Source organism: Neltuma alba, unplaced genomic scaffold (genome assembly GCF_004799145.2).
Source record: "Neltuma alba isolate B1F8T4 unplaced genomic scaffold, ASM479914v2 tig00012518_pilon, whole genome shotgun sequence".
Taxonomy (NCBI): Eukaryota; Viridiplantae; Streptophyta; class Magnoliopsida; order Fabales; family Fabaceae; genus Neltuma; species Neltuma alba.
Window position 1 is genome coordinate 302,121 of NW_021636985.1, and position 26,519 is coordinate 328,639.

General features: G+C 39.0%; 4 protein-coding genes across 7 annotated transcripts; 2 read left to right on the forward strand and 2 right to left on the reverse strand.

Annotated features, from left to right (window-relative positions):
- Positions 1–605: 605 nt before the first annotated feature.
- Positions 606–1,831, forward strand: LOC114728018 (probable ribose-5-phosphate isomerase 3, chloroplastic). Its single transcript, XM_028914829.1, has 2 exons — positions 606–1,586; positions 1,682–1,831. Exon 1 carries the CDS (start codon positions 709–711, stop codon positions 1,564–1,566), a length of 858 nt encoding a protein of 285 aa, XP_028770662.1. The 5' UTR covers positions 606–708; the 3' UTR covers positions 1,567–1,586; positions 1,682–1,831.
- A 1,552-nt stretch (positions 1,832–3,383) lies between these two features.
- On the forward strand, positions 3,384–5,041 carry LOC114728017 (uncharacterized). The gene is made up of 3 exons (XM_028914828.1): positions 3,384–4,096; positions 4,184–4,414; positions 4,543–5,041. The coding sequence occupies exons 1-3, from the start codon at positions 3,770–3,772 to the stop codon at positions 5,029–5,031; spliced, it is 1,047 nt and encodes a 348-aa protein (XP_028770661.1). The 5' UTR covers positions 3,384–3,769; the 3' UTR covers positions 5,032–5,041.
- A 329-nt stretch (positions 5,042–5,370) lies between these two features.
- LOC114728013 (serine/threonine-protein kinase Nek2) lies at positions 5,371–11,882 on the reverse strand. 4 transcript variants are annotated; one of them, XM_028914818.1, is made up of 15 exons: positions 11,686–11,882; positions 10,135–10,246; positions 9,945–10,011; positions 9,646–9,711; positions 9,280–9,326; positions 9,137–9,182; positions 8,914–8,994; positions 8,763–8,805; positions 8,632–8,681; positions 8,431–8,512; positions 8,292–8,341; positions 7,958–8,031; positions 7,689–7,740; positions 6,376–6,819; positions 5,371–6,249 (listed from the first exon to the last, which is right to left on the reverse strand). In XM_028914818.1, coding segments are annotated over exons 1-15 (1,881 nt in total). In that variant the 5' UTR covers positions 11,687–11,882; the 3' UTR covers positions 5,371–5,583. The 4 variants fall into 4 exon arrangements, with proteins under 4 accessions (XP_028770651.1, XP_028770652.1, XP_028770653.1 ...); XM_028914819.1 differs by having other exon boundaries at positions 11,613–11,882; XM_028914820.1 differs by having other exon boundaries at positions 11,583–11,882.
- A 5,708-nt stretch (positions 11,883–17,590) lies between these two features.
- LOC114728014 (trihelix transcription factor GTL2) lies at positions 17,591–20,321 on the reverse strand. Its single transcript, XM_028914823.1, has 2 exons — positions 19,748–20,321; positions 17,591–19,280 (listed from the first exon to the last, which is right to left on the reverse strand). Exons 1-2 carry the CDS (start codon positions 20,089–20,091, stop codon positions 18,050–18,052), a joined length of 1,575 nt encoding a protein of 524 aa, XP_028770656.1. The 5' UTR covers positions 20,092–20,321; the 3' UTR covers positions 17,591–18,049.
- Between the last annotated feature and the right edge of the window lie 6,198 nt (positions 20,322–26,519).

Genomic DNA, 26,519 nt, shown 5'->3' on the forward strand with positions numbered 1-26,519 from the left:
ATCAACAATGTATTTTAACCAAAGAAAAAGTTGTATTCTTTCTTTGGTCAATTAAAAGACACGGATTAACCAAAACAAAATTAACAAATGACCAAAGCAAATTTACCAACTTTAGTGGGAGGATAAAACATTAAAATGCTCTCTTCAACTCTATTCAAAGAATTCTTTTAATTAAATCATATATATTAAAAATGTAGTTAGAATTAATTAATGTTTCTGATTTTATGAAAAATATCATGAAATCTCAAAATTACCGTTTATTCAGTCTTAGATTTTTATCCCAAAATTAAATATATTTTTTCAAGAAGAATATTGAAGGCTCAAGGGTATATTTTGAAAAGAATCAATAAATGCTTCGTAAATTTTTATAAAAAGTCTATTATTAAAGCCTACTGGGGATCTTATAAATATAACTGATAAAACAGAGAATCAGAGAATAAATAATAGAAGTGTAATTAGGGGCGAAAGATTCAAACATCCTCGTGGAATCTATAGAAAATAAAAGATTGTGAGATAATAGGAGGTGAAAACTGAAAAAGGAGGTGCCTTATGCACTTGGCGGCTCCACTAACCAACTAAAGGGCATAGGATTAGCAAATGAAGCGAAGAGGCAACTAAAAGGCGTAATTGGCTAAATTTTCCTGTGTTTCATAGAATCGCATCGTCTGTTGTTAGCGTTTAGTGCTGACACTGGTCTCCACACAATCGATGGCCTCCTTATCCCTCTCATCGCCTCCTTCCCTGTCTTCCTCACACCACACTGCCTCTACCCACCTTTTCCTGCGCACACCTAATTCTGTCAAACTCCGCACATGCCCCCACAGAACCGCCGTCTCCGTCAAAGCCCTCTCCGCCCCGGTCCTCACCCAAGATGACCTTAAGAAGCTCGCCGCCGACAAAGCCGTCGAGTACGTCCGCAGCGGCATGGTCCTTGGTCTCGGCACTGGCTCCACTGCCGCCTTTGTCGTCGCCAAGCTCGGCGAGCTCCTTAAGTCCGGTCAGTTGAAGGACATTGTTGGAGTCCCCACCTCCAAGCGCACCGAAGAGCAAGCCCGCTCTCTCGGCATCCCTCTCTCCGTCCTCGATGACAATCCCCATCTTGATTTGGCCATCGACGGCGCCGATGAGGTTGACCCTGACCTTAATCTGGTCAAAGGCCGCGGTGGAGCTCTATTGAGAGAGAAAATGGTGGAGGCTGCCTCCGACAAGTTTGTCGTGGTTGTTGACGACACGAAATTGGTGACCGGTCTTGGTGGAAGTGGATTAGCAATGCCGGTCGAGGTGGTTCAGTTCTGTTGGAAGTACAACTTGATCAGGCTTCAAGAGTTGTTTAAGGAAGAAGGATGTGATGCGAAATTGAGATTAGATGCGGACGGAAAACCCTATGTGACCGATAATTCGAACTACATAGTAGATTTGTACTTCAAGACTCCGATCAGGGATGGGGTGGCCGCCGGTGCTGAAATATCGGCGTTGGAAGGCGTTGTGGAGCACGGGCTGTTCTTGAATATGGCCACTTCTGTGATAATTGCTGGGAAGAGTGGAGTTGAAGAGAAGAACAAGTGATCGGTTGCGTCCTACACGTGGTGAGGACTTCATAAACTCCTCTGTAGCTTGGATTTTCATTTGTTTCTTGTTCCCTATTCACTAATGATTCGACCTTCTTGCAATCAAATCTCAGACGGGTGAAGTGCTGTAGTAGGTCCTTGTTTCAAATCTCGCCTTTTCTTTTCTTTTCTTTTCTTTTTTTGGCACCCCCGTTTTGTACCCTATTGGATGTATTCTGATGAACCCCATGAGATCAATAAATATAACGTTGTTGATGAAGTAACGCATTCTGAATCCAAAGCTTTGGGGAAGAACGGCAAATAGTAACGTGTCAAAAAAAAAAAAAAGAATAGAAAGTCGTCCTTCTGCCTCCAGTCTCTAGGATCATTTGGATTTCATCACGGTGACAACCTTCCTCTACACGAAAATGGTTTAATTTGTTGTTATTACAACGCAAGTTCCCCTTTCCGCATTTACTCCTTCACAAAGCGTTGTTATGAAGAATATATTCACTGCGTCTTTCACATGTAATAGAAAGCATGGCCTGAAAGCCCAACGAGCTGCAGCAACGCACGGTGCTTCCACGACTAACTAAAAAGAAAGCGATAAAAGACGGTTGAGAATTGGTGTGCCTGATCAAACCATATAAAAAAGAAAACACTCGTGAGGAAAACTGCCATATACATTTTGAGTTCTGAACAAACCAATGGCATGATCCTACATTTGAGACCATTTCCTTTTCTTCCTTTTTTAAATTTACGCTCCAAATCCTTGACTAGTTTAGAGCCGAAAGCGTTTTTCAGCGGAAGAGACGACAGTCACATTATATACCAGCATTTGAATCATGCTTGATAATAGCTTTAGAAGGAGATAAAGAAATTAAATACCATCTGATCATCTTTCTCTCACTCCTCCTTTAACAAGGACATGATAAAACCAGTGCAGAAATCGTTAGCATCCATCTTGAAGCTCTACTAAGAGACAGTCTTCATGATAATGGGAAAAAATCCGTTGAATTGGGAGGAACGACATCCTGGACAACCTGCGGATGAAAGATGGAAAACGGAAAGCGCGTTTGTTATATTTTTGGATCCGAACAGACCAAGGAGAAGAGAAGACAAACGGAGTATTCCTCTTGTTCTTGTCTCCTGCGCTCGCTCCTAACCCATCAATACATGTGACGGGGCGGTAAATTTTTCAGAAACAAAAGCCCCAAATTAAGCGCAGTGGTGCCAAGAGGATTTTTTTTTTTTTTGGGCTAGGCACTTGTATTTTTTTATTTAAAATAATTCTATTCAAAATACTGTTAGTCACAAAAATGTGCATACTTCTTCTAGCAAAAATTGAACGAGAGTTTATCATATTATAAGAGACTAATCTCTTTTACCAGATTCAATTTTTGTTGATATGCCAAGAGAACTTTCAAGAGGACTACAGGCGTGCAACCTTGAAGTGAAATGCTGCCATGGTTTTTTGATAAAAAAAAGGCTTGGGTTGTGTATGAAGTTGAAGGCGGTAGTGATTTGTTGAAGGGGCTGACGAGTGCTTGCCGTGATGGCCCTTGCGTTCCAGTCCCTGATTTACTCCTCATTGAACAACCCCCCCCCCCCAAAAAAAAAAACCAAAAAAAGGAAAAGAAATAGGACAGTGACAGTTGTAAATTTTCAATTGTATACCACAGCACCGTCATCGCAAGCAAGTTGGAGTAGCGTCCTGTATGAGGACAAAAAAAAAAAAGATCATTGGTTTTTTTTTTTTTGACCAGCACAAGATCATTAAATTTAGCATCATGAAACCAATTAAAAGAGATGGGGTTATTTCACGAACTCTGGTAATAAAATATGCGCCTCTTCAGCACCCGGCTGAGGCAGTGGCGGAATGGAAAGCTCCATCAAATTACATTCAAGAATGCCCACAAGGGTGGCAAGTGGCTGGTATCAGCGAAAGCTTTGCAGGCCAAAGTCCTAGTAACTGATGACTGGAAAATCACCGAATTTATAAGAAATCCTGCACCGACCTCATTGAAGACTGGAGTGTTTAATAATGCATGTCTAAGGAGACCAAAACCTAAGATATGGACCACAACCACAAGACTGGTTCCTCAACATATATAGAAGTATCTGTGTGTGTTTAATCTGAGAAATTTGTTTTGGCCTAGAATTTTGTCAGCTAGTAACCACTAACTTTCGGGGTTGCCGTTAGCGAAAGCAGGCGAGAAGAAATGAAGAAGGCGAGCAAATGGATAAGGAACCATGTAATGGGGAAAAAGGAAGAGAGGTCCTGCATAGATAACAACATTGATGAAAGTCCCAGAGTGGAGCGCAGATGGAGCTTTGGAAGGAAGCCAAGCGCCAGCATGACAGGAAACATAGCTACGCGTAGACTCTCCGCTTCATTTGATTCAAGCCACACTGCTAACCTCCATATGCCATCGTTTGTGCATACTGAGGCTCCATACAGTTTTTCAACTTCTCTACTGCCGAAGGCTCCCAGAGACGTCCAAAGCGCTGCTGCTGCCAAGATTCAGGCCGCTTTTCGCTCCTATTTGGTAAAGTTCTTTCTGCAACTTCCTCTATCACTTTTAAACTTTATGCCCACTCCACTACTTTGAACTCTGAAACTCTAATTTTGTTAGGCGAGGAAAGCATTGCATGCTTTGAAGGGCCTGGTGAAGATACAGGCACTAGTGAGAGGCCATCTTGTAAGGAAACAAACGAGTGCTACACTGCGAGGCATGCATGCCTTGATGGCTATTCAAGTCAGAGCCAGAATTCAGAGACTTCAGGCCGCACAAGAAGCTAGCCTGCTGCTTACAAAATACTCATCCCGACATCCTCGGGATAAACATCTCCTGAAAGAATCTAAAGTAAGTCTCTATCGAATGTTACCCGCATACGTACTATTTTTGCTGAAAGATATGCACTAGACGATTGCTCTAGTTATGAAACCTAAATTCATAGTATATAACTATCACGTGGTCATTTGTCTTCACAGGCCTCAAAGGATATGGACCTACAAGAAATGTTGGAAATTACGGAAAGCAGAAGCGGCCCTCTAGATCCTTCAGATAAAGAACATGTTGTCATGTCATGCTATTCAAAGCAAAAATATCAATACGAGGATAATGCTTTTACCGCAGAACAAGGAAACAACTTATCAAGGAGCCAGCGCCATTCAATGTCATGGGCAGCCAATGACCTTACCAGGACAGAATCTTCCAGGGCTAAAGCTGGGTCTTGCAGTGAACTAAAACAACGACCCTTACAAGGTACGAGTCGCAAAAGTAAGGCCATAGAGTCTATGAATGACTTGATTTTTTCATTGGATGGTCGAAGGCAGTCTGTGTCATCAAACTCCTCACGCTTTATCTACCATGGAAACCTGGATCATTGGGTTATGAACCATTACGAGTCATCTGCGGACAGCAAAAGTGAGTCCTTCAACAGCAGCATAGGCATGACGACTAATGATTCTGATTATTGAAACCACATTGCTCCCAACAAACAGCAAGAAATCCAGTTTTTAAGAGTCAAGTGGTAAGCGAATACTGATAATTAATGGTATCCGAGAAGAATGGATATGCTAAGGCGCCGATTATAATCATTATAGCCATGAATTTTAACTGAATACCGTGACTTAGCTTTCTGTTAATCTTTGGAGCTGGAGAGATTGCTCTAACAATAGTTGCTCCTTGTATTTTTTTTATGTGTCTGCGATAAGACACTGCTCGTTATCAGTCGATGGATTGAAGTCAAGACTAGAACCTTAACTTCCTTTTCTGGTCAAGATAATAAGATTTAAGATAAGTTACAGGACAGAACATGACCACAAAAACAATTGTCGGACAGGAATCGTGCGTTTTGTCAGATTGCAAACTTGGATTAACATGGTTCCGCAAAAGAACTGAATGAAGAAACCTGTTAATGATAACCTACAAAGATCAGAAGTTGTTTAAATGCTACCATGGTGTGGAAGATTAAAAAAAAACAAACGCTCCAAATTGGTCTCTGACTAAAGCGCACACAAAACACCAGATTACAGGGACTCTTCACGGTTGAGAGTGTTCTCTTTGAAGCTCTTACTTAACCAGATAGCAGTTTCTCTTGGAGAGACCTTTCCTGGCCCAAATGGTTTCAATAAAACCCCTAGTTCTTCATACCTTTCATGTTGTAGCAATCTTGCGCTAAATTCAAGCAACCCTTCCAAGGCTTCAGCCCTTTGTTGGTATGATGAAGTGTCAAACCGCCCACGGCGCATGTCTGAAGAGGCATGGCTTGATGCTCCAGCAGTTGCATTTTGATCAGAGGAGCTACTTTTATCCTTGGCATTTTCCCGAAATGTGTTTAGCTTGATTCCCTGCCATGAATCTGTCAATCGATGCTTGACAGAAGCTCTTATCTGAACCGTGCATCTATCTTTCATGATTGAACGATCACCACAAGGTGCAGAGCCTGAGGAACCCTGGGCTGAGGGTGGGGTTCTAAAGATGGGAAAAAGTGGATCCTCGTATGATGCTAGTGGGAATTCAGCTATCTTATCAATTCTAGGAGAGTTTACTGAAATGTCTGGCGACTTTATATGGCTAAGTAAACCAATACCAGGCCCATGATGAGAGTGTTGATCAGAACTTCTCGTATGTAATGGAAATGATACTCTGCGAGTTGTATGGATTGGTTGTCTGGCTTTGCGTGGAGTAGGAAGCTGCAACAATAAGGTACTTTAGAAGCCAAACAACTATACTGCTTCCACTAAATTAGGGGGTAAAAGGTAGGACGAAGAATGAAAAAGCAAAAGAGAACACAATGGTTAACTTTCAGTATGTCTTACCGACACACGCTTTTTTGTGGGCTCCACTGGTTTCTTAGAGGTGGCAGAAGCCTTTACGGAGGTATGTCTTGGAGCCTTGGTGAAAGATGTCCTTGAAACAACAGGTTTACAGACTGCCTTCAGCTCAAGGCTATCTCCAACACATAGCTCTGCCAACCCTTGATTCAAATGATCTGGAGTACACTCGATTTCTAGGGTAGAGCAAGCAGAATCTTGCTCAGCTCCAGATATGCTAGGATTAAGAGTCAGATCATTACTAAAAGAATGTCGCTTATCTCTGTATATTGAAACAGGATCATCTTCTGACTCCAGAAACCTAGTTTTCTTCATGTAGTTGGATTCTGACCAGTGAACTGGTAGTGTACTTCGCCTGGGGCTATTAAGCTTCAAATGGATCCTGTGAATGTAAGGTTGAAGATGCCGGTGTCCAAGCAGCTCCGCAGCCTGCCACCAGAAGTTCACTTCAGATGAGAATATGGTACATTGTGACAGATCAGCTGTTAGATGTGTGTGGGAAAGCAAACGGGCACCATATCTGCCCGTAACTAATTTTGAATAATTCAGCAGCAGAATTCAAACAAAAACAAGAATGTCAAGAGGCACAGGATTTAACAGCTCAACAGTGTCATTCAACCAAAAAGAATCGGACTGCACAAGAGCAATAAGAATCACAAGTGTCATGCGGGGTGTGACAGGGTGCACTGGAAATTATATATTGCAGTCAGTATGATCAAATTGTCAAATTTATGTAGGGCCAACAGGCACAGCACAATGTAGAGCAGCTTGAGGTAAGTGATGTAGAGAAGGAAGAAATTGAGTTAGCCTGCTGAAGCCAGCACCAATTTTAAAGATCATATGCAAATATACCAAAGAAAGTGATTATCCATCTCAGCTAAGCCAACCAAATTCCCCAGTGCTTACAATCATCTAGAAGAATCACAACTCGATCATCTGTAATGTATCGTCAACTCAAATTATCTCCTCCATGCAAGATGAACAAAAAGGAAATCCTCTCGTGAACACAAAGCCAACAAAATGCTGGAAAGAGATCAGGAAGCTCGCTTTTGCATGGCAAGCATAGCCATTTTTATCCTAGTATTGAAAGGACTCAAAAGGTAGTAAGGAAATTGTTAAAAAAAAAAATATCATGAGCATAGGCCTTCTGGTGTCAGATTAAATCTTGAGGTGGGAAGTATGCTTGAATTGCATTGTTGTGAATAGCACAAAAAATTATACTTCATGTCTACAACGGATCAATCACCAAGCCAACAAGCTCTGGTGCAATATAGAGCAGTGAAAAGAGTAACACATACACTAGGTCTAAGCTCAGGATTTTTCCGCAGCATGCTTTTAACAAGACTCCGACTGCAAAAAGAGAAAACAAATAGGATTAGAACCAACTAATCATGATTCACAGTAATTTTACAAGGAAACCCACTCTTAATGATGTTTAACATGCTAATGCACGCCTTTGGCACTAAAATTTTGGAAATTTTAGTTTCAATAATGTAAAACATATAGAAGCGATTTGCAACAGATAGGGCAGACAAAATAACTAGATGATGAAAAGACAAAGACGTACAATGCACCAGAATACTTTGTTGGCAGTGGAGCCACTATAGACCTGTTAATCTTGTTGATTAGTGCCTGTATATCCTGCCCAATGAAATTGAAAGATATTTTGGAACCTCCATAAAGTAAAATTGGCAGAAAAGACAGGAGGAAGAATGAATGCAGGAACTTTTAAGACTCTTTTAGAGATAATAAAGCAAGCAACTAAATGCATGTAAACAATTAATCAAGAGAAGCTAAATAGTTGATGAGTTTCCCTAAAGGGTTAAAAGGCATTTTTGCCCTTCAACTATTCTCTCAGAATCATTTGCTATTCTAAACTTTAAAATATATAAGAAACTTACAAATGCTTTAAATGCAGGCTTATGAGCTGCCATTTCATATATACAGCATCCTAGACAACAAATATAAGAAATAATAAATACATGTTTTAGACAGATAACAAAGCACATGGACTGTAAATAATAACACAAGAATACTTACCCAGGGACCAAATATCTGATTTAGAACCATAAGGAATATCAGCCAAGAGCTCAGGGCACATGTAACTAGGAGTTCCGACAACCTAAGTTACAAGACCAATAGAGAACTACTCTCATTTGTTTTCTTTTTATGATGACAACAGGCCAATATTTAGTTATAAATTGCAGCATCAATCCAAATTATATATCGCATGTTTCTTACAGAGGAAGCAAGATCATCTGAAGTCAATATTTTGGCAAGTCCAAAATCACCTGTTTCACCATCGTCCACTTGTAAGTAAATATTCTCAACCCTCAGATGACATATTTATTTAAAACAACAGAATAACTTACCAAGGCGTATGTCTTGATCTTTTGTCAAAAATATATTTGAACACTGAAAGAATCATAAGACTTTCTTACTAGCAGTCCAGCATAGGGCTAAGAAAATTTGTATGGAAACAGAAATACCATTGTTAAGTGCAAAGAGAAACCTGCTGCTAACCTTGACATCACGATGAAGAATATGGTTCAGGTGCAAGTAGTCAAGGGCCATAAGAAGTTGAACGAGCCACTTGCAAAGTTTCTGCAGATAAAGAACCGTTAGATTTTAAGTGCAAATAACAATACGTCACCTAATGTTTACTCAAAGACAAGTTCTCATGCAGAGAATTTGATAACATATCACCACATTCTAATATCTGCAAGGACAAAAGAAATAGACATACCTCCTCAGGGAAAAAATCACCATTAGCCTTTTTTATAGCTTCTGCCCTGTTTTAAATCAATAATGCATTTATTAAAAGATAATGCTACAATTTATGACAGATGCAAGTCATGTAAACTAAAGGCATTTGAGAAAGAAACTTACATATCTCCGCCCTCACAATAACCTATAATAATGCACACATAGCACCCCTAAGAGGAAGGCGCAATATTGGCAAACATAAAGCAATTACAATTAGTTTTATGTAATCGGCAATCGGAAGCAAAAGTGTCATAATAGAAGAAAATGACTAAACCATTTATAATGGCATAGGCAAGAACTTTGGTTGTGGGGTCAACATTACGGCAAGTGATAACAACAAACGAACAATACTATACTCAGGGGTAGCGTCAAATAAGGCCAAGAGTTAACCTTCCTAAACAATATTATCATGATATAATCCATCTTTTCCAATACAAGCTTCCTAGGGTAAGCTGTTCTACAAATTAACAATGGAGATCAAAGTATTACCTTTTCTACCCAGGAGTCTTTATATTCGACGATAAATGGATTTCTTAATTTAGAGATTAGCTCCATCTATACAGGACAAAAAGAACTGTCAGCAAATCCAAATTAACAGAAATTGCTAGAAGGTGCAACTGCTCTTTAGGCCTGCTACCAAATGATATTCATCTAGAGTCTAGACCTTATGCAAAACACACCACAACCTAGCATCACAAAACAAGCAAAGATCGCAAGGACAAATCAAACAGAAAATGACATGGAAATGTTCAGTTAGATCACTTGTTGATACACTATCAAGCACTAACCTCCTGGTGTGCAGATCTACGAGACCGCTCAGTTTGGCGAGCAAGGCGAATTTTCTTCAGCACATATCTATATGGTTCAAAGACAATGTTAAAAAAGCATTTCACAGATCCAGCTACAAATTTTATCGTTGAATAGTCATCATTAAGTGTGTGAAAGAAAGAAAGCATTGAAGTTTTATTCCATGCTCACTTTTTTTTCTCATGCTTATGCCGCACAAGAAGAGCAGAGCCGAAAGCACCTTTTCCAATTTGCTCCAGTATTTCATACTGCTCCATGTGATTAATAATAAAATTTACCTCCACTGTGTAAAGTCCAAATCCAGAATGTTAGAGCAAACAAAAAACATGGGAACGGTGGCGAAAAGGGGATAATTATTAAATTGTACTTGAAAGTAAAGGGGGAAAAAATTAAACAAAAGAAAACAGGGTTACTAAGAGACTTAATGGAATTCGGTGATGTGCGGGAAAGAATGAAGCCAACATTCGTAAAGGGTGAAAATGGACGAAAAGATTTTGGGAGATTCAAACAAGGGAATTGAGAAAAAATAATGTCAGAAAAAAATAGTTTAAATTATCCTGGAATGAATCTGGAATAATGGAGTGAAATTGAAGCAATAGCAAAACATCTTGCAGTACTTCAAATTATATGAACATCCTTGTTGAAGTATAAGGTCACTAAATTTTTAATCCCACTCGAGTTAGTTATTTCGCCAGTTCTCATCCATTCCTTTCCCCTTCATACATACGACAGCCAAAGAAGAGACATAAGAATTAAATTTTGTTTTCGTCAGTTTTATTCCTCCAAGTTTCTCATCCACAGTTTTCTTTCTTCCCTCAACTTGTTCCCAAACAAAAGGTAAGTCATAAGTGCTAGGCATCAAAGAAGCAGGCCTAAACCTTATGCAATATTTCCACACAACTGGAAATGCACATATGTAAATCTTCAACATTTTTCTCCATACTCAAGATAGAAGAATAAAAGTGATAGGCGATGTCGTTGTAATTATTCACGATAAAGAAATTCGCAATAGGCCTCTGTGAACAAAAATAATATTTGAATTGGAAAAAGAAAACGCAGAAACGACCTGTTGTGTAATCATGAAGCTAGTCTAAACAATCTTTTAACAATCAAGTATCCAACAAAATAAGATTATGCGCCATTCGATCCTACTTATTCGTTTACAAAAGCTGAAGAATCGAGTTTAATCATTGTCAATTTCACAAAGTACAGAATAATTTTAATGCATCATTTTGCTTGTAAAAAAGGGGACAGCGCACTCCCAAGAGGAAATAAACAGTTACTGTGGAGGATGTCGGTAGAACACCGTTCCACCGTACAACCAGAATGGGCGGGACGCCATGGAACGAGGAGCTACCAGTTAGAGGAATATTGGATGACTAAGATCGAGAAGCATAATTCGTTTCCTTCGCTACATTTTCTGGAAACAACCTCATGCCGCCAAAACGCGCAAAAGGTGCGGTAATAAGGAAAGAATCAAGTTGTCGCAAAGTCAAACACGCATGGAATGAGTAAATTCGAAGCAGAAAAAACGAGCTGCAACTTTGAAAAGTGCAGGCACAGAAAATGGAGTGAAATGAAACATCGAAGAAAGCAGAGAGAAAAGGAAAAGGACATACATAGATAGCGCAAAAGTGAGGGAAAAGCACCTTGGTATGAGGATTTAGACAGATCGGAGGAATTTAAAATGCGGCGGGGAAAGACGGATGTGAGAAAGCAGACTTGGACATGAGCAGAGGAAGAACAAAAGGACTCCGTTGTGGAGAAGGAAGGAGGAGCAGCAGCAGATAAAGTTGCAGAAGCTCTCTCGCCATTCCCGTGCAGAGTAAGAAGAAGACGACAAATGGAAGGGGGGAGATTTAGATTGCAGTTTATTAAAGCAAGCGATGCATTAGTGGGGGTGAGAGAGCGTCCGTGTGTGAGCAGTGAGGCTCACAACACATAACCCGCGCCAGACGCTCGCCGTCTCGCGCACAAGTTTTGAAACCAAGCAACTTCTCATTGCCATGCTTGATTTATTTTATTAAGCTTGCTTTGGTCAATTCACATTAGTTCAGTCGCTGTCGTATTCTCTGGGTTTTTTTTTTTTTTTTTCCCTTTTCCTTCTTTTTTCTTTCTTACTTTGATTTTACTCGTCCCCTCCCGCCCCCCTCGTTAACTCCGGAACAAAACTAGTGAAAAAACATGAGTTGTCAGTATGGATTTAAACGGCTGTCAATAAGAATCCGAATTACAAACCGGAATTCATATTTAGAGCTTAAATACTCTCTTACTTCTAGTCAAAAATACGAAATCCACAGTGAGTTAAATTATATCTGCAGCTCAATTGTCGTGAAATTTTGGCAAAAGTCGACTGTCACTGACTGCTCCTTTAAAATGTGGCTCTCTCTTTGGTCATGCGAGGCAAATCAGGCCTGGGGACGTGACTTGATGAGTTTGTGCTCATATTGGTATTTAAAAAAGGGAGAGAATAATAGAGTGATTGCCTGGCTTATCTTTGAAAACCCTGTGATGGTCAAAGCGTGGTTAAGAAATTGTTAGAGGAGACCAGGACTAATATGATAACAAGAGAATAGAAGAGACGGAGAGTTAAAAATAGGAATAAATAAACGAGAATCGATTGCGCTATCTAATAAGGGAGGCGGGGGGGGCAATGAAAAGCGTGGTGGGACACAACCGATTTTTTGGCATTGAGTCGGTGGTTCAATGCTCCAGGGGGATTCTCAAGTACATATAAAATATATTTCCGCGATTAATTGATTATTGCCCGATAAAAGAGTGGAGGGGCATCGCTGCGTTGAAAGGCGAAAGGGGAAACGCGGTTGTGGTTGTTCAATTCCATCTCATTATTACCTCCCCTTTTCAAGCCCCCCCACTCCGATCTTGACGTCCTCACGCGCACATTCATCTAAGCCGGAGGCTTCATCTGTGTGAACTTTGAAGTGATTCACAAATCTGGACTCTCGTGATGGATTGCTTTTTTCCCAACTCTCTTCCCCCCTTCTCCTCTTTTTTCCTCAGCGAATTACAATCAAGTTGTAAAGAAGTAAAATAATTATTAAGAAATCCCAATAACAACTTGGATAGCTTATGATAACAGGTTTCAAAATAAAAAATAACAACTTCTGAAACTTGTTTTATAATTATTTTAAAAAAAAATTTATTGTAATTCCCTTCTTTTCACTCGCTAAGTACTTTTAGGCCTAATACAGCCATGGAAGGAAAAACAAACTTGTTTGATGAATGATTTTAGTGAACACACTGTATTGTCCATCTCACTCACGTAAGCAAAGCAATTTGATGAGGGCATTTTTCAGCTTTTCCATATTAATTTCATAGCAGTGGCCTTTTTTTTTTTTTTTTTACATTTTCCAATCATGGAGTCCTCGCAGGCTCATATATGGATCCCGGCAGCAACGTCAGAATCCCACCTTTAACCTCACTTTACACATTACAAACTCTTTGAGACCGACGGCTCCACTCGAATAAAGAAAATCCATTTTTATTGTACTTTCCCCTCTTCAAAAAGGATCCCTCTCCGCATTTTAGAAGCGAGACCGTATGAACTCTTTCGCAGCACTCTGTTGCTTTGTCAAACCAAGTGAAAAAGACGCTTTATCAAGTAACTTAAGCAGACAAACATTTAAGTACCGTTTATTCCGAGAAACATGGCTGGACCCAAAATATCTAGTCTGTGGGGCGACAACATAAATATTATTTTAAATGGATGTGATAACGTAAGTTATTAAAATCGAATAATAAATAAACAACACAAAAGCATAACGTGAAAAATAAATTCATCTCAATGGTAGTAATATTTATATTGAAGGCCATACAATGAGCACTGACCTGTACTACGGCATTGAGAAAACCTAAATAGAACAAATGGAATTATTTATGGGGGCATGAATGAAAAATTTTATAGGTGATTAGGGCGAAGACTGATACTTTCAAGGACATTAGATGCGTTTTCCATTTTTTTGGTTGTTTTTCTTCTTCTTTTTTGTGAAGAGGGGGGGGGGGTTTGTTGGGAAGTGGGGGTGGCCCCGCAAACTAGAACGTGGGTCTCTGATATGAAGTGATGATTCACAGTGGAGGGACAGGGACGCATGAATGGAAGAAAAATGCGTTTCCAATATTCTCAGCTCAGCGGAGAGGCATGTATCTGCCTGTTGACGAGCTGGCATAAAAACAAACACACACTCACCCACAGAGATTTGAAAAAATGTGGTAACAAATTAAATAGATCTAAGTGATTATCCACTGCTTCCAACACTACCAGTTAAATCATGGCTGAAGAAAGACAGTGGAGCTAAATGATAAGACGTCTATGGTTTTGTGAATAACTGGAAGAGGATGCGGAGTGTGGCTGACGCGACTGCAGTAAACTTGTTCCAAACAGAGCGTTGGCAAATTAATAAATACCGAGGCGCCCAAATCCAACAGGCATTCTTCAATCATCACCCAACTCTATCACCTCTCGCACCAAACTCCAACAGCGATCTTCCCCCTAAAACACCCCACGTTTTTTGCACCCCCAGGACTATAACTTCACCCATCTCTACCTCGTTCCTTCTTTTTTTGTTTTTGATACAGAAGAGGGCTAAAGCCCAATTAAACAATAAGTCCGCTGGGGATCAGCTCCCAAATTCCGTCATCCTTAGAAAATCAGGGTAAGCCTCAAAGAGCGAAGTCTCAGATATTCGGGTAAGGCATCGGCAACATTACTGCACTGACGAGGAATGTATATCAGCTTTACTTCTCAGGAATAACGAAGCAAGGATCTAATCTGAGCGAACAAATTGCAACCCTTCGTTGATTCAAATAAACGCATTCCTGCTCGCATTACGGCTTTTTTGCGGGGCGAGATTTTACTCTGCGCATAGATCATGGGGACCACGGCGTTTGGATCTTGAAAAAGGCCCATATGTCATTGCGAGGATGGGCCAGCATTGATGTCGTCAATGGACGGGCCTCATATCGTTGACTTCATCTTCCGAAGTCTGAGGTGATGGGACCAGCGCATGCACGTGCAGTGGTTACAAACTTCTGAGTTCTGACACACTGATGAGTTTCCTTTTTCGCTTTTTTCCCTTTGCCACAATGTCCTGCAATGACTGGGTTGAAAGCGTATATTTTTTATTGCGTATAAATATGAGAAAATAGCATAAAAAAAGACTTTAAAAATAAAAAAATATAAATAAGGACCCATTATAATATTAGTATCAGTCTTAATAACAATTGATAAGCAAATTACAGTAATTTTATGAATGGGTTTTTGCATGAAAATTTTCAATTTTAAAGGTTTTTTTTTTGCGATTTTCCCTATAAATATTCATTATTACTTACTATTCATTTTTTACATATTCCTCCTATTTCGTTGTAACGCAGATTTTTTCAGTGTTTGTATATAAAAAATGCTCCTCCATCTCATCCTAAATAGTATAAGAATCAAATAACTAGATCAATATAATTTTTTTTTCTCTTAAGTTTGTTTTTATTTTAGTTTTAGTTCCTCAATGGGTAAAATCGTTCAGATTTTTATTGAATTTGTGTGGAATAATATTTTAAATAACAAGAAATTTTAGAGACTAAAATCTATAATTTAAAACTTGATATATCAAAACTAAAATGAAGGCAAACTTAATAGACAACAAATTATATTAACCCTGAATTATATTAACCCTGAATAATTAACATATAATTAATCAAAATGGTTATTAACTTGTATTTAGAACTAAAATCGACTCCTTAAGTGGCTCTCATAATTAAAATTGCAGGGAGTATAAGATATTTTGAGAGAAACAAAGAAGATCTCATCAATGAACTCATTTCAAAACTGCCCATGATAATAATAGTAAGACTTATATTTATCATATCAGGTTTTTCAATAAAAGATGACTGTATTTTCTATTTTTAAAATATTAACATTTAATCATGTTTAATTATAAATTTATATTAAATCAAAAAAGACACATGATATTGATCTAAGTTTTTCCCTAATAATAATACAACAATTAAGTGTGAGTTTGGGTGGGAACTGTATTAACCACAACCCTTAATATAAAAACTAATAGACTAATTAAAATAGATTAAAAAAAACTAGTTCAATTAGTTATTTGTAATAAATAAGTATTTTTTTCTTAAAACATCCTTACCAATCAAATGTATTAGCTAAAACTACTATTATTACAAAGACAAGTTTTAAAAAAATATATGAGAGACAAAATAAATTAAAGTCTTATATTTAAGATTAAAATAAAAATCAAATGAATTCTTATATAGTATATATATTTCAAAACGATTAAATTTCTGAACTATATATAAAATCTCTTTTTTTTTTTTTTTGGATCAAAACTATACACATAACCCTGAGGTGCATGTAAACGTGAGAGATAGAGAGTGGGGTGATGTGGAGGGTGGCGACTGGCGACTGGCGAGAGCAGAGCGTGGGGCCTAAAGGAGTGATTCTCCGGTTATATAATTCAGCAGAGCAGACAAAAGCGGGACCCTCCATCCTTCCATCTGCGTTGTCCCTTGCTCGCTACATGCCTCCTCTCTCCCTTCATATCATGTCTAACTAAATGCACTATTTGTCGTCCTTTGCCAAAAAAAAAAAAAAAACCAAAAGGAGAGGAAAGAAGCCGCGGATGTCGTCTCCTTAGCTCCTTCTCCTCCCACCCAGACAGTCTACCCCTCTACGTACAGCGATTGTATTGACGTGCATTCTGCCCTCTACACACACAGTGAAATGTATATATAACTGTTACACAGCAAAATATATATCCTGATTTTTTTTAATGTAATGATAATTTCTTAACAAATATTCATTAACTTACATAAAATATAAATTTCATAACAAATCATGCTATCCATAAACTCTAGCACAGGTTGCTTTTAATCCTTCAAAGTTTGAATCACGAGTAATATATATATGCAGTTCACCTAATTTTTACAAATTTAACAGTACGTACAATACAGAAGTCTTGGAAGTAAAGAAGAAGGAAGAAAGATATCAGTTAGCATGCACGCATCCGTTTTCTTGCCGGGCCCGAACAGGATTAAGAAAAATAGAAAATCTATGAGTCTCGTATCATCAAGATAATCAGTTCATTCTAGAATCACTTCACATGTCCCCCCCCAAAAAAAAAAGAACTAAATGCGTAACTGATCAACATTACTTTTAAAACGCCGAACCTTAATTAACGTACGGGAATGAGCGATAAGTTCATCTGATAACACATAATTTTTAAACGCTGCAAAGTGAAGAGATTTTTCAAAAGAAGCAAAAACAAAAAACAAAAAAAAGAACCCGTAGACATATTTATTATCAGACATAAAAGCTGAACTTCATTGGCTTCGAAAGACTGTAAGGCAGCGCAAAGTGCTCTCCATATTCCTTTCACTAGCTAGCCAATTAATTGGCTCCCACTAAAGCACGGACTGCCTAAGGAATGTTTCCGCCACATCCTCCTTTTTCCTTTTCGCGCCCCACTTCGGTTTTACGGTTCGGGTTAACGCTCATATAAAACACAACCAGTATGCTTGCAAAAGGAATTAAAGAGCCACGCCCATGATGTAACGAGAAATTATGGAGTCTAATTTGATAGCCCTTTTTTTTCCCCCCCACTTTGAGCCTAATTCCATAGCCGTCCCATAAAACTTTCCACATTTCTGTGACTTCGTTACTTGTCGACTTCTCAAGTATTTTGCCCAAAGAAAAACAAAGAAAGACTTCTCAACTAAAAAGTACATGACATAAGCATAACTTGCGCGCGCGTGTATGTGGTAGTTATAATATATAATTGAATTATATTTTCTGAAATAAAATATGCATGTAGACTAATTATAATACTATATTACAAAACCACACGATTGTAGAAAAGAAAGAATAATAGAGCTGGCCCTGTGAGGCTAATCAATTAAAAATGACTGCAAATTAATTAATAAAGCAGTAGAGAACAAGAATATTGTTGGAGGCGTTAAAGTAAAAAAAATATACCTAGTTATTAATGATTGAAGGAAAAAAAGTATACATGAGTGATGGAGATGCTAATGAGGAGGCATTTCTGAGAGAAGATGATCATTAAGCCGTTGAAGCATTTCCTTGAGAATACAAAGAAGCGAGTTGATGGAAGTAGGGACAGGTTCTAGAATCCACCGACCTTTTCTTACTCAGATGCTTCGTCTTCCTGAAGTATTTGTTTATGTTCTCCCACTTCTCTTTGCATCTCTTGGCGCTTCTCCTGTACCCCATTTCCCTCATCCCTTCCGATATCCTCTCCCACAGAGGCGTCCTGCTGCTCCCTCCCTCCCTCTCTTCGTTCGCGCTGCTTCTCAGGTTTATCAGTGCCATCACTTCCTCTCTCGGCCATCTTCTTCCCACCTCTTCTTTCTCCCTCCACCCACAATTATCCCACCCGCCTCTATGCGTCGAAGCTGTTTTTTCGGGCAATTCATTTGTCTGGGCAAGGACGGTGTTAGGGTTCCGGGTGAGTGCTGGAGCAGAGTCATTTGAAGAGGGATTAGGAACTTTGGCTGCACTATCAGGGTTTTGATCTGATGCCCCTTCGCATGTATAATTAAGAACCACGGGTGGCGGCGGCTCGGGACTGTTCTCCCCAGTATAATTACAACATGGGCTAGGGTTCTGCGAGCTCGACAGGGAAGTAGCCGCCAGAGAATTTGGATTGGGATCGTCCACCGTTTTGGCACGATGGCTCTGGTCTGAAATTTTCTTCAGCAAATCAATAATGGCGGCTTGCCTTTGGCCCGCAACAGCCTGCTCTTTCGCCATTATGTCGAGCTCCCAGTTCATCCTATCTACCTCCCGTTTCTTCCAAGCTTCATCTCGAGCGAGTATCTCTCGGTCTCTTTCAAACATGTCCTCCAGCAGCTTATTGTGCATCTGTTCCTGCTTGGCCATCATTTCGTTCACCATGTTCTCACAAAAACCCTTCAAATTCTCAAACTTATCGTGCCTCTTTCTCTTCCTGCGCTTTGATGTTCCCATCATTTTCACAGTTTCCTCGCATTGTTGAGTCAATGAGGCGTCATTTCCTGAGGCATCTTCTAATGCGTGATCAATCCTCCTGTGTTGTTCCTCAGTCGGCTTTTGCGGCGGCGGCTGCTTACTCTCTTGAGACCCAAGCTCAACGTCGACCGCAGGGATTTGATAAAGCGGCTCGAGCTCACTGATAAAGCGGCAACCGTTGTTCTTGGTGTAATGGATGTTGTTGAAGCAACTAGCTTCCTCCTCTTCGAACTTCTCCTTGCACTTCTCCGCACTCCTTTTAAATCCAAGTTCTGCAAGCTTCCTGCAGCCCACCATTACCTATTTAACCCGATAATAACCATTCAAGCATTCGTTCTATAGTTCTGCTTATTTGTGCCACGGAAGGTTATACACCAAAACTCGTGCTACACCCGCACGCACATGCACAGAAAGGTTTCTTTTTCACTCCAAAAAAAAAAAAAGCAGCAACAACAACAACAAGAAGATAATTTGTGGCCTTCCCACGATATATCGCCTACAATCTTGGCCCTCTTTTTCTGTGGGAGCGTGTGTGTCAGTGTAAGAGCACTTTGTGGTGAATTACACGTGTGCCTGTGTCTATCATATGAAGGTAAAAAAAAGTCGAAGTCTAGCCACCTCTCATTGATTTTCCACTAGGGATCGATCAGGTAGCTGGATAATGAATTGAAAGCCAGCCCAGATGCTGAGTAGAGTTAATTAATTGGCGACCGAGAAGTAGCAAGTAAGTATAAGAGACCGGAGAGTTACCTTGAAACATGTTCCCAGGTGAGTTCAGGGAAGCAAGCGTCGAGGCCAGATCTGATCCTCAAGAGAGCAAGCACTTCGTCGTCAGGCCAGGTGGAAAGAACCAGGTCTTGATCGCCCAATTGTGGTTCTCCTTCATGAATGTTTGAGTTCATGCTGCTTTGTTGCTGCTCATCGTGTTGTTCACCTTTGCGGTGCAATGGGGACAGAAGATTTGGTGGTGAGAGGGGCAAGTGATGCTGCGAAGAAGGGTTATAAGCATCGAAAGGAGGGAAGGGGAGGTGAAGAGGGAGTGAGTTTCTTGGGGCTATGAATTGGTGGAGCTGCTCTGGCACTCCATCGAACATGTTTCTTTCTAGCTATCAGTCTCTGTGCGCCTGACCTGACCTCCCTTCTCTACTCCTCCACCTCCCTGTTCTTACTCTAAAAGTCTAAATCGGCTAAACGCTGCCAGCAACATTACCAATCGAGGCCTCTCTCTCTCTCTCTTCCCTCCTCACACACACACGCACACTCTCACATGTACACACACAAACATACACATTTATCAAGGATTTGTCCTTGCTTGTAGCAGAGAAAAGAGCCCACCGCACCCTTTTAGGAGCAAGTGAGTCCACTGCCCCCAAGAGATAATAACAACGGTGCTTGTCTTATCCACTCAGGACAACACATCAACACAGTTGGCTACCATGAGGAATGGGGTTGAAGTAGACGCGCGTGGGTGTGAGTGTGGGGGAGGGAAGCAGAAAATGATTCATTGGAAAGGAAAAGGAAGAAAAATGAGCGAGTGTGAAAAGGGGCAGGAGAATGAATCCAGTAGAGATGGTGCGATGGTGTAATCAACGGCATTTGGGATGGCAGGACACGTGAACACATGCAGAGCATGGGACCGGATTATTTAAAGGATGGGAATCTTCAGACGGTACAAGGGAATACAATGCAATTTGATCGTCGCCTACTCTTCTTATCATAACATCCGCCACATTTAATTACAGTTTTAATAATTTATATTTAACATCTTCAATTAATATTTTTTAAAAAAATATAAAAATAAATTTATATTTAATTTGAATCGTTGGATTCTAATGTAAATGGCTCAAATTTAATGCTCATCTAGTATGGTAGAGCATCATCACCTCATCACACGCGTACGGTAACCCTCCCGTCGGAGTCGGATTGGAGCCATTAGGATATTTCAAGAAGCATTTCCATCATTGATGGGAGCGCTAGCTGCTGTTCTGCGTCCGCCCTCAACCATTCTGCATCCTAAGGCTGCGTTCATGATCTCAATACCAGTGTGCCCTTGTCCATTAGCATTGTCAAATTAAGAGGATATTTGGATGAAAACCAGTACATAGTTTCAGAAGTGATTTTACGATATACGAAATAAATATGTAAATGAGTTTATCTCGACTTATGAAAATATATTTTTCAAAAGCACTTCTCATGCCATTCAAACAACCCCTAAACATAGTTTCATAACAATAAATGTAGAAAAGATATGGAGGGAATATGAGACGGGATTAGTTTCGGTGCTTGTCATTTTGATGAGCATCCTAAACTCATCATATCTGAATTATTTATATCTTATTTAGATGGTTTAGATTTGATTTCTTTATTTAAAATAATTATTTAATATATAAAATCTAAAATAGGGATAATCTATTAACTATCATTCTTTTAAAAAATAATTTTTTATTTAAAAATAATTAATTAAATGTTTTAAATTTATATCGTTCAAATTAGATACAGACAATGTAGATTAAGTGAGCTTAGAGTACCCGCAATTCGTTCCATGTGCGACCAGGCCTCCGTATATTATTGGACCAACGCCATATTGAAGTAGCAAACTAGCAATATGACGGTTAGATGTGTTGAAGGGAAACAAAGACAGTTGGCCTCTGCTGGACTGAAAGAAACGGCAGGCTATGATTGTTAATGGTACAACAAACTTTAAAGTTTGAAGCAGCCTGCAGTAAGTTGTGGAAAGAGATGTTTCATAAGCTATATATTAGCTGCTCTTCTTGATTATATGGCCTCGCAAATTTCAGCCTTCCCGTACCTAGGCCTTCCGAGATATATATAGGTCATCCCCCCTGTTTCTTCATTTCATATTTCTTTAAAAATGTTATACTTGTCCTCAAACTAAAAGCAGGTCAACAAAACACGTTAAACAGTAACACTGGTTTCTTTCTTCTACAACCAAAGACGTGAGTTAAAGTCATGGTAATATTTTATTCAATTTATTGCAATGTGTATGTGCAAATCTTGCTTTGAAATTTAACTGTGCCGCCTCTCATTTAAAAATAAACAAACAAAGGATTTTCAACTGTGCTCAGCATCACTGTGGATTGGAAATCGAGTTTGCTTCCACTTGTATGTTCGCGCAAGTCCTATCATTGAGGAACATATTACTACTATCTGACTGCAAGTTTGGGACCAGCTATGCTATTGACTCTTCACAATGAATGCACACGAAAGGATAATGGGGGAGGGCGGTGCAATCCCTGAAATATTGGACCCAAAATTAGACAGTACAAGTAGACATCATAACTCAGTTCATCATATAATGTGAAACAGAAACAACCTCAGAATAAATAATATATGAAGATCTCCTGGAACCCTGTAACTAACAGCATTAACATATGCGAGACATTCAAATTGAGTACTCACAGAAGTTGAAGAGTCTTCAGCAGATCTCTTATTATATGGCCATAGTCGCCTAACAAGAAGAAGGTGCATATGGATTGATTCGTCTTGCAATAACTCCACTTCATTGCCAGGCGTCTCATCACTAGCAATCTCAAGCCTGGCACCATCTTTAGAACTTTAGGGTTGTCTCAGGGTTTTCTTCCTTTTCCCCACCGGGGGCGTTCACTGGCTTGAAATCGTCCTCCCCATTTTGTCCAGGCCTGTCTCTGCCAAAGGTTTGCTACCATCAGTGTATGTAAGTAAATCCCTGCAGATCGCAGACTAGTCTAGAAAAACAGTGGGTAAAAAGAAAATATGATCGAGGTCAGATTATATATGTACGACTATTCAAAATTTATTGAATATGCGAGGGGAAAACAAAGCCAAGAGACGAGATATAAAGTTAAACAAAAATGAAGGAGAATAAGTCATTTTAACAAAGTCAATAAGATGAGAAAAATATAAAGAACTTACAAGAGCTCTGAATACAGGGTTATAAGCTGTCATTTCATGGATAGAGCATCCTAAATCCTAAACAATATATATATATATATATATATAATATATATATAAGAAATAATAAGTACATGTTTAGCCAGAAAGCAAAGCACTTATCATGGACTGAAAATCATAACACAATAATACTTTCCCGAGGACCAAATTAAATGTCCAATTTAGAGCCTTGTTTAGCCAGAAAGCAAAGCACTTAGGGTGTGTTTGGTATGAGGGATTTGGGAGGGAGGGGAGGGAAGGGGAGGGATTTTAATCATTTTCCCTTGTTTGGCAACACACAAATTTTAGGAGGGGAGGGAAAATTTTTTAAAATTTCCCCTCCCCTCCCCTCCCTAACCTCCCCTCCAAAATTGGGAGGATTTGGAGGGAAAGGGCAATATTTTGTCATATTATGACCATTATGCCCATATTTTGTCATGTTGTAACCATTATGTCTATATTTTGTCATGTTGTGACCATTATGCCCACACCTTAAATAAAATAAGAGCAAAATTATCCATATTAAAATGTTTTTCCCTCCCCTCCCCTCTTTTTTTATAAATCCAAACAAGATAATATTAAAATCCTTCCACTCCCCTCCCCTCCCCTTCCTTCCATTAAAATCCCTCCCCTCCCCTTCCTCTCATTGAGCCAAACATACCCTTAAGGAATAATATCATCCTACAACGCGGTGCACGTGTAACTAGAGAGCTCCGACGACCAGAGTTACAAGACCAATAGACAACTACTCTTGTCTGTTTTTCTTTTTCTGATGACAAGAGTCAAGAGGCCAATATTTAGTTATGAATTGGAACATCAATCCCAATTATAGATGGCATGTTCCTTACAGAGGAGGCAATATCATCTGAATTCTGAAGTCAATATTTTGACAAGTCCAAAATCACCATCGAACACTTGTACGAGTAAATATCGACCCTCAAATGACACATGCAATGAAAACAACAGAACAACTTACCAGGGCGCATGCCTCGATCCTTTGCCAAAAATACATCTGAACACTGAAGGAATCACGCAATTTTGTTACCGCCTTGGGGTTAATAAAATTTATATGGAGACAGATATATCATTGCGAAGCGCAGGGAGAAAGCTGCGGCTAATCTTGATGCGGGACGGTGAAGGATATGGTTCAGATGCGTATGTAGGCCTAAAAAGTTGAACGAGAGAAAAAGTTTCTGCAGATAAAGGGCCCTTAGATTTGAAGAGCAGATAACAAAATGTCACATAATGTACTCAGAGACAAATTCTCATGTAGAGAATTTGATCACACGCAACATTCAAACGTCTGCTAGGACAAGAGAAATAGATATACCCCCTCAGGGGGAAATAAACACCGTTAACAAATCCTATAATCGTGGGCATCGATGATGAGGGCGCAGCGCATCGGTGTTTGGGTTTTGAAAAGGCCCATAGGTCATTGCTAGGCTGGGTTACGATTGATGTAGTCAATGGATAGGCCTCATATCGTTGACTTCGGCTTCAGAAGATGGGACCTGCTCATGCACGTGAAGAGTTATAAACTTGTGATATGCTGATGAATTTCACTGGTTTTTTTTTTTTTTTGCCACAATGTCCTTTAATTTATTGATTTGATTAGAAACGGATTCTTTATTGCATATAGATATTTCCTATCCATTATATCATTAATTGTTAATATTAGCTGATAATAAGAGCATTTCCCTTGTTATTTTTTGATCTAACGAAGAATAAGATGTTCTTTGAATAATGATTATTAACTATTTGCTTTTTTTAATATATTTCGCTTCATATATAAGAAAGTTTTGAAGTGTTACGTGTTTTATAATATTAGATGTTTTTGAGAAAAATAAATACGAATAAGTGTGTTTGCTTGTGCGTGTGGGGGGATATGATGTACAATTAGTTTCAGTACTTATCAGGCCCTAAGTTCACCATCATATCTGAACCATTCAGATCTAATTTGAATGATTCAGATTTAATTTTTATGTTTTAAAATGATTAATTTAATGAGTATAAAATCTAAAATAAAATTTATCTTTTAACTATCATTATTTTAAATATGATTTTTTTAAAATAAAAAATTAAAGGAAAAATAACATAAAAAGAAGTTAAAAGTTGTAATATTTTAATTCAAGCATCTAAGAGGTCAAAATCCTAAGAGAAAAAGTAATGCCTGGTCTAATTTGACTATATTTGCAAAATACTTGATTAGACACTACTTTCTCTTCTAAAATTTTAACCCAAGTATTCGAATTGAAATATTATAATTTTTTTATTTTTTCATGTCATTTTTTCAAAATTAAATGTAGATCATGGATCTGATCATCCGAATGGTCTAGAGCCCAGAACTCGCTCCATGCTAGGATTTTTTTTTTTTTGGGGGGGCGCTGGTTGGCTGGTTGGCGCAGGGTATGGCAGGGGTCTGGATTTTAGCGAGAGCAGAATGTGGGGCCTGCTGCTATTTAAAATTAAAAACAGACAAAAGTGGGACCCTCCTTCTCTTCGCGCTGTCACTTCGTCGCTGCGTGCCTGCTCTCTCACCCAAGTAAATGCACTATCACCACTCACCATTTATCATTTTTTTAAAAAAAAAAAAAAGTGAATCCCGGTTAATACTCCTGTAGACAGCCTCCGGCAATGGAACCGAGCATTTAAAGGGTATGGTTGGTTCAATCAACGGGATGGGTAGTTGTTTTAATGTTTTTTTTTTTAATGAAACAGTAAAATAAAGATTTTTTTTAGAACAGAAAAATTATTTTGATATGAATATATTTTTTTATCTGATCAAGGGTTTTTTCTTTCCAAACAAAGAGCTCCAAGAGTTTTCTACGCTTCTAACAGGTACAGTTCTCCAAATTTAAACTTATATTTTATTTCTTACACTTACAAAATCAGACCGCTTATCACCTCAATTAATTTGCTGGTACATTTTTTTTTTTTTAATATGTACCATGTTACCAGCGGCAGGGGCTCTGCTAGCCAACCGACAATTGTTATTGGCAGGTGGCCGGTGGTGAGGCTCACAACTATGGGGAGGATTTTTTTATTTTTAAAAAATCAAGAACATTTTCATAAATGTTCTTTTTTTGCCAGAAACATATATCGTTAATTAAATAAATTAGATTTCATAGTATTTTGCTAATTTCAAAGTGTGCTTGGTAACTTATCAAATAATAATTCTGGTACAAATACAAGTGTTGGGATATTTTTTGAAGAAATCACGGTCTTAATCACTGAGGGCATCCTAAGAGGATCTATGTTTACTAAACGCGGAATTAACGAACATGAATTTTTAAATGCAGCGCTTTAAATTAACGTGAATGAGCTGCAATTCCATCTGCCATCTAAAACGCTGCAAAGTGAAGAGAACTTCGAAAAGAACGGCGAGAAAAAGAGCACAGCCGCTGAACCACAGGACGTAGACATATTTATTACTTGTTAGTTTCCAAAGACTGCATATTCCTTTCACAACCCATCTAATTCATGGAATGTCTTACAGAATGTTTTCGCCCCATCCTCCTTTTTTTTTTTCTTACATAAAAATTAAAGTGAGTTGGGTCCCAGGGGTTCACTAAGATCAAGACATGCTTTCAAG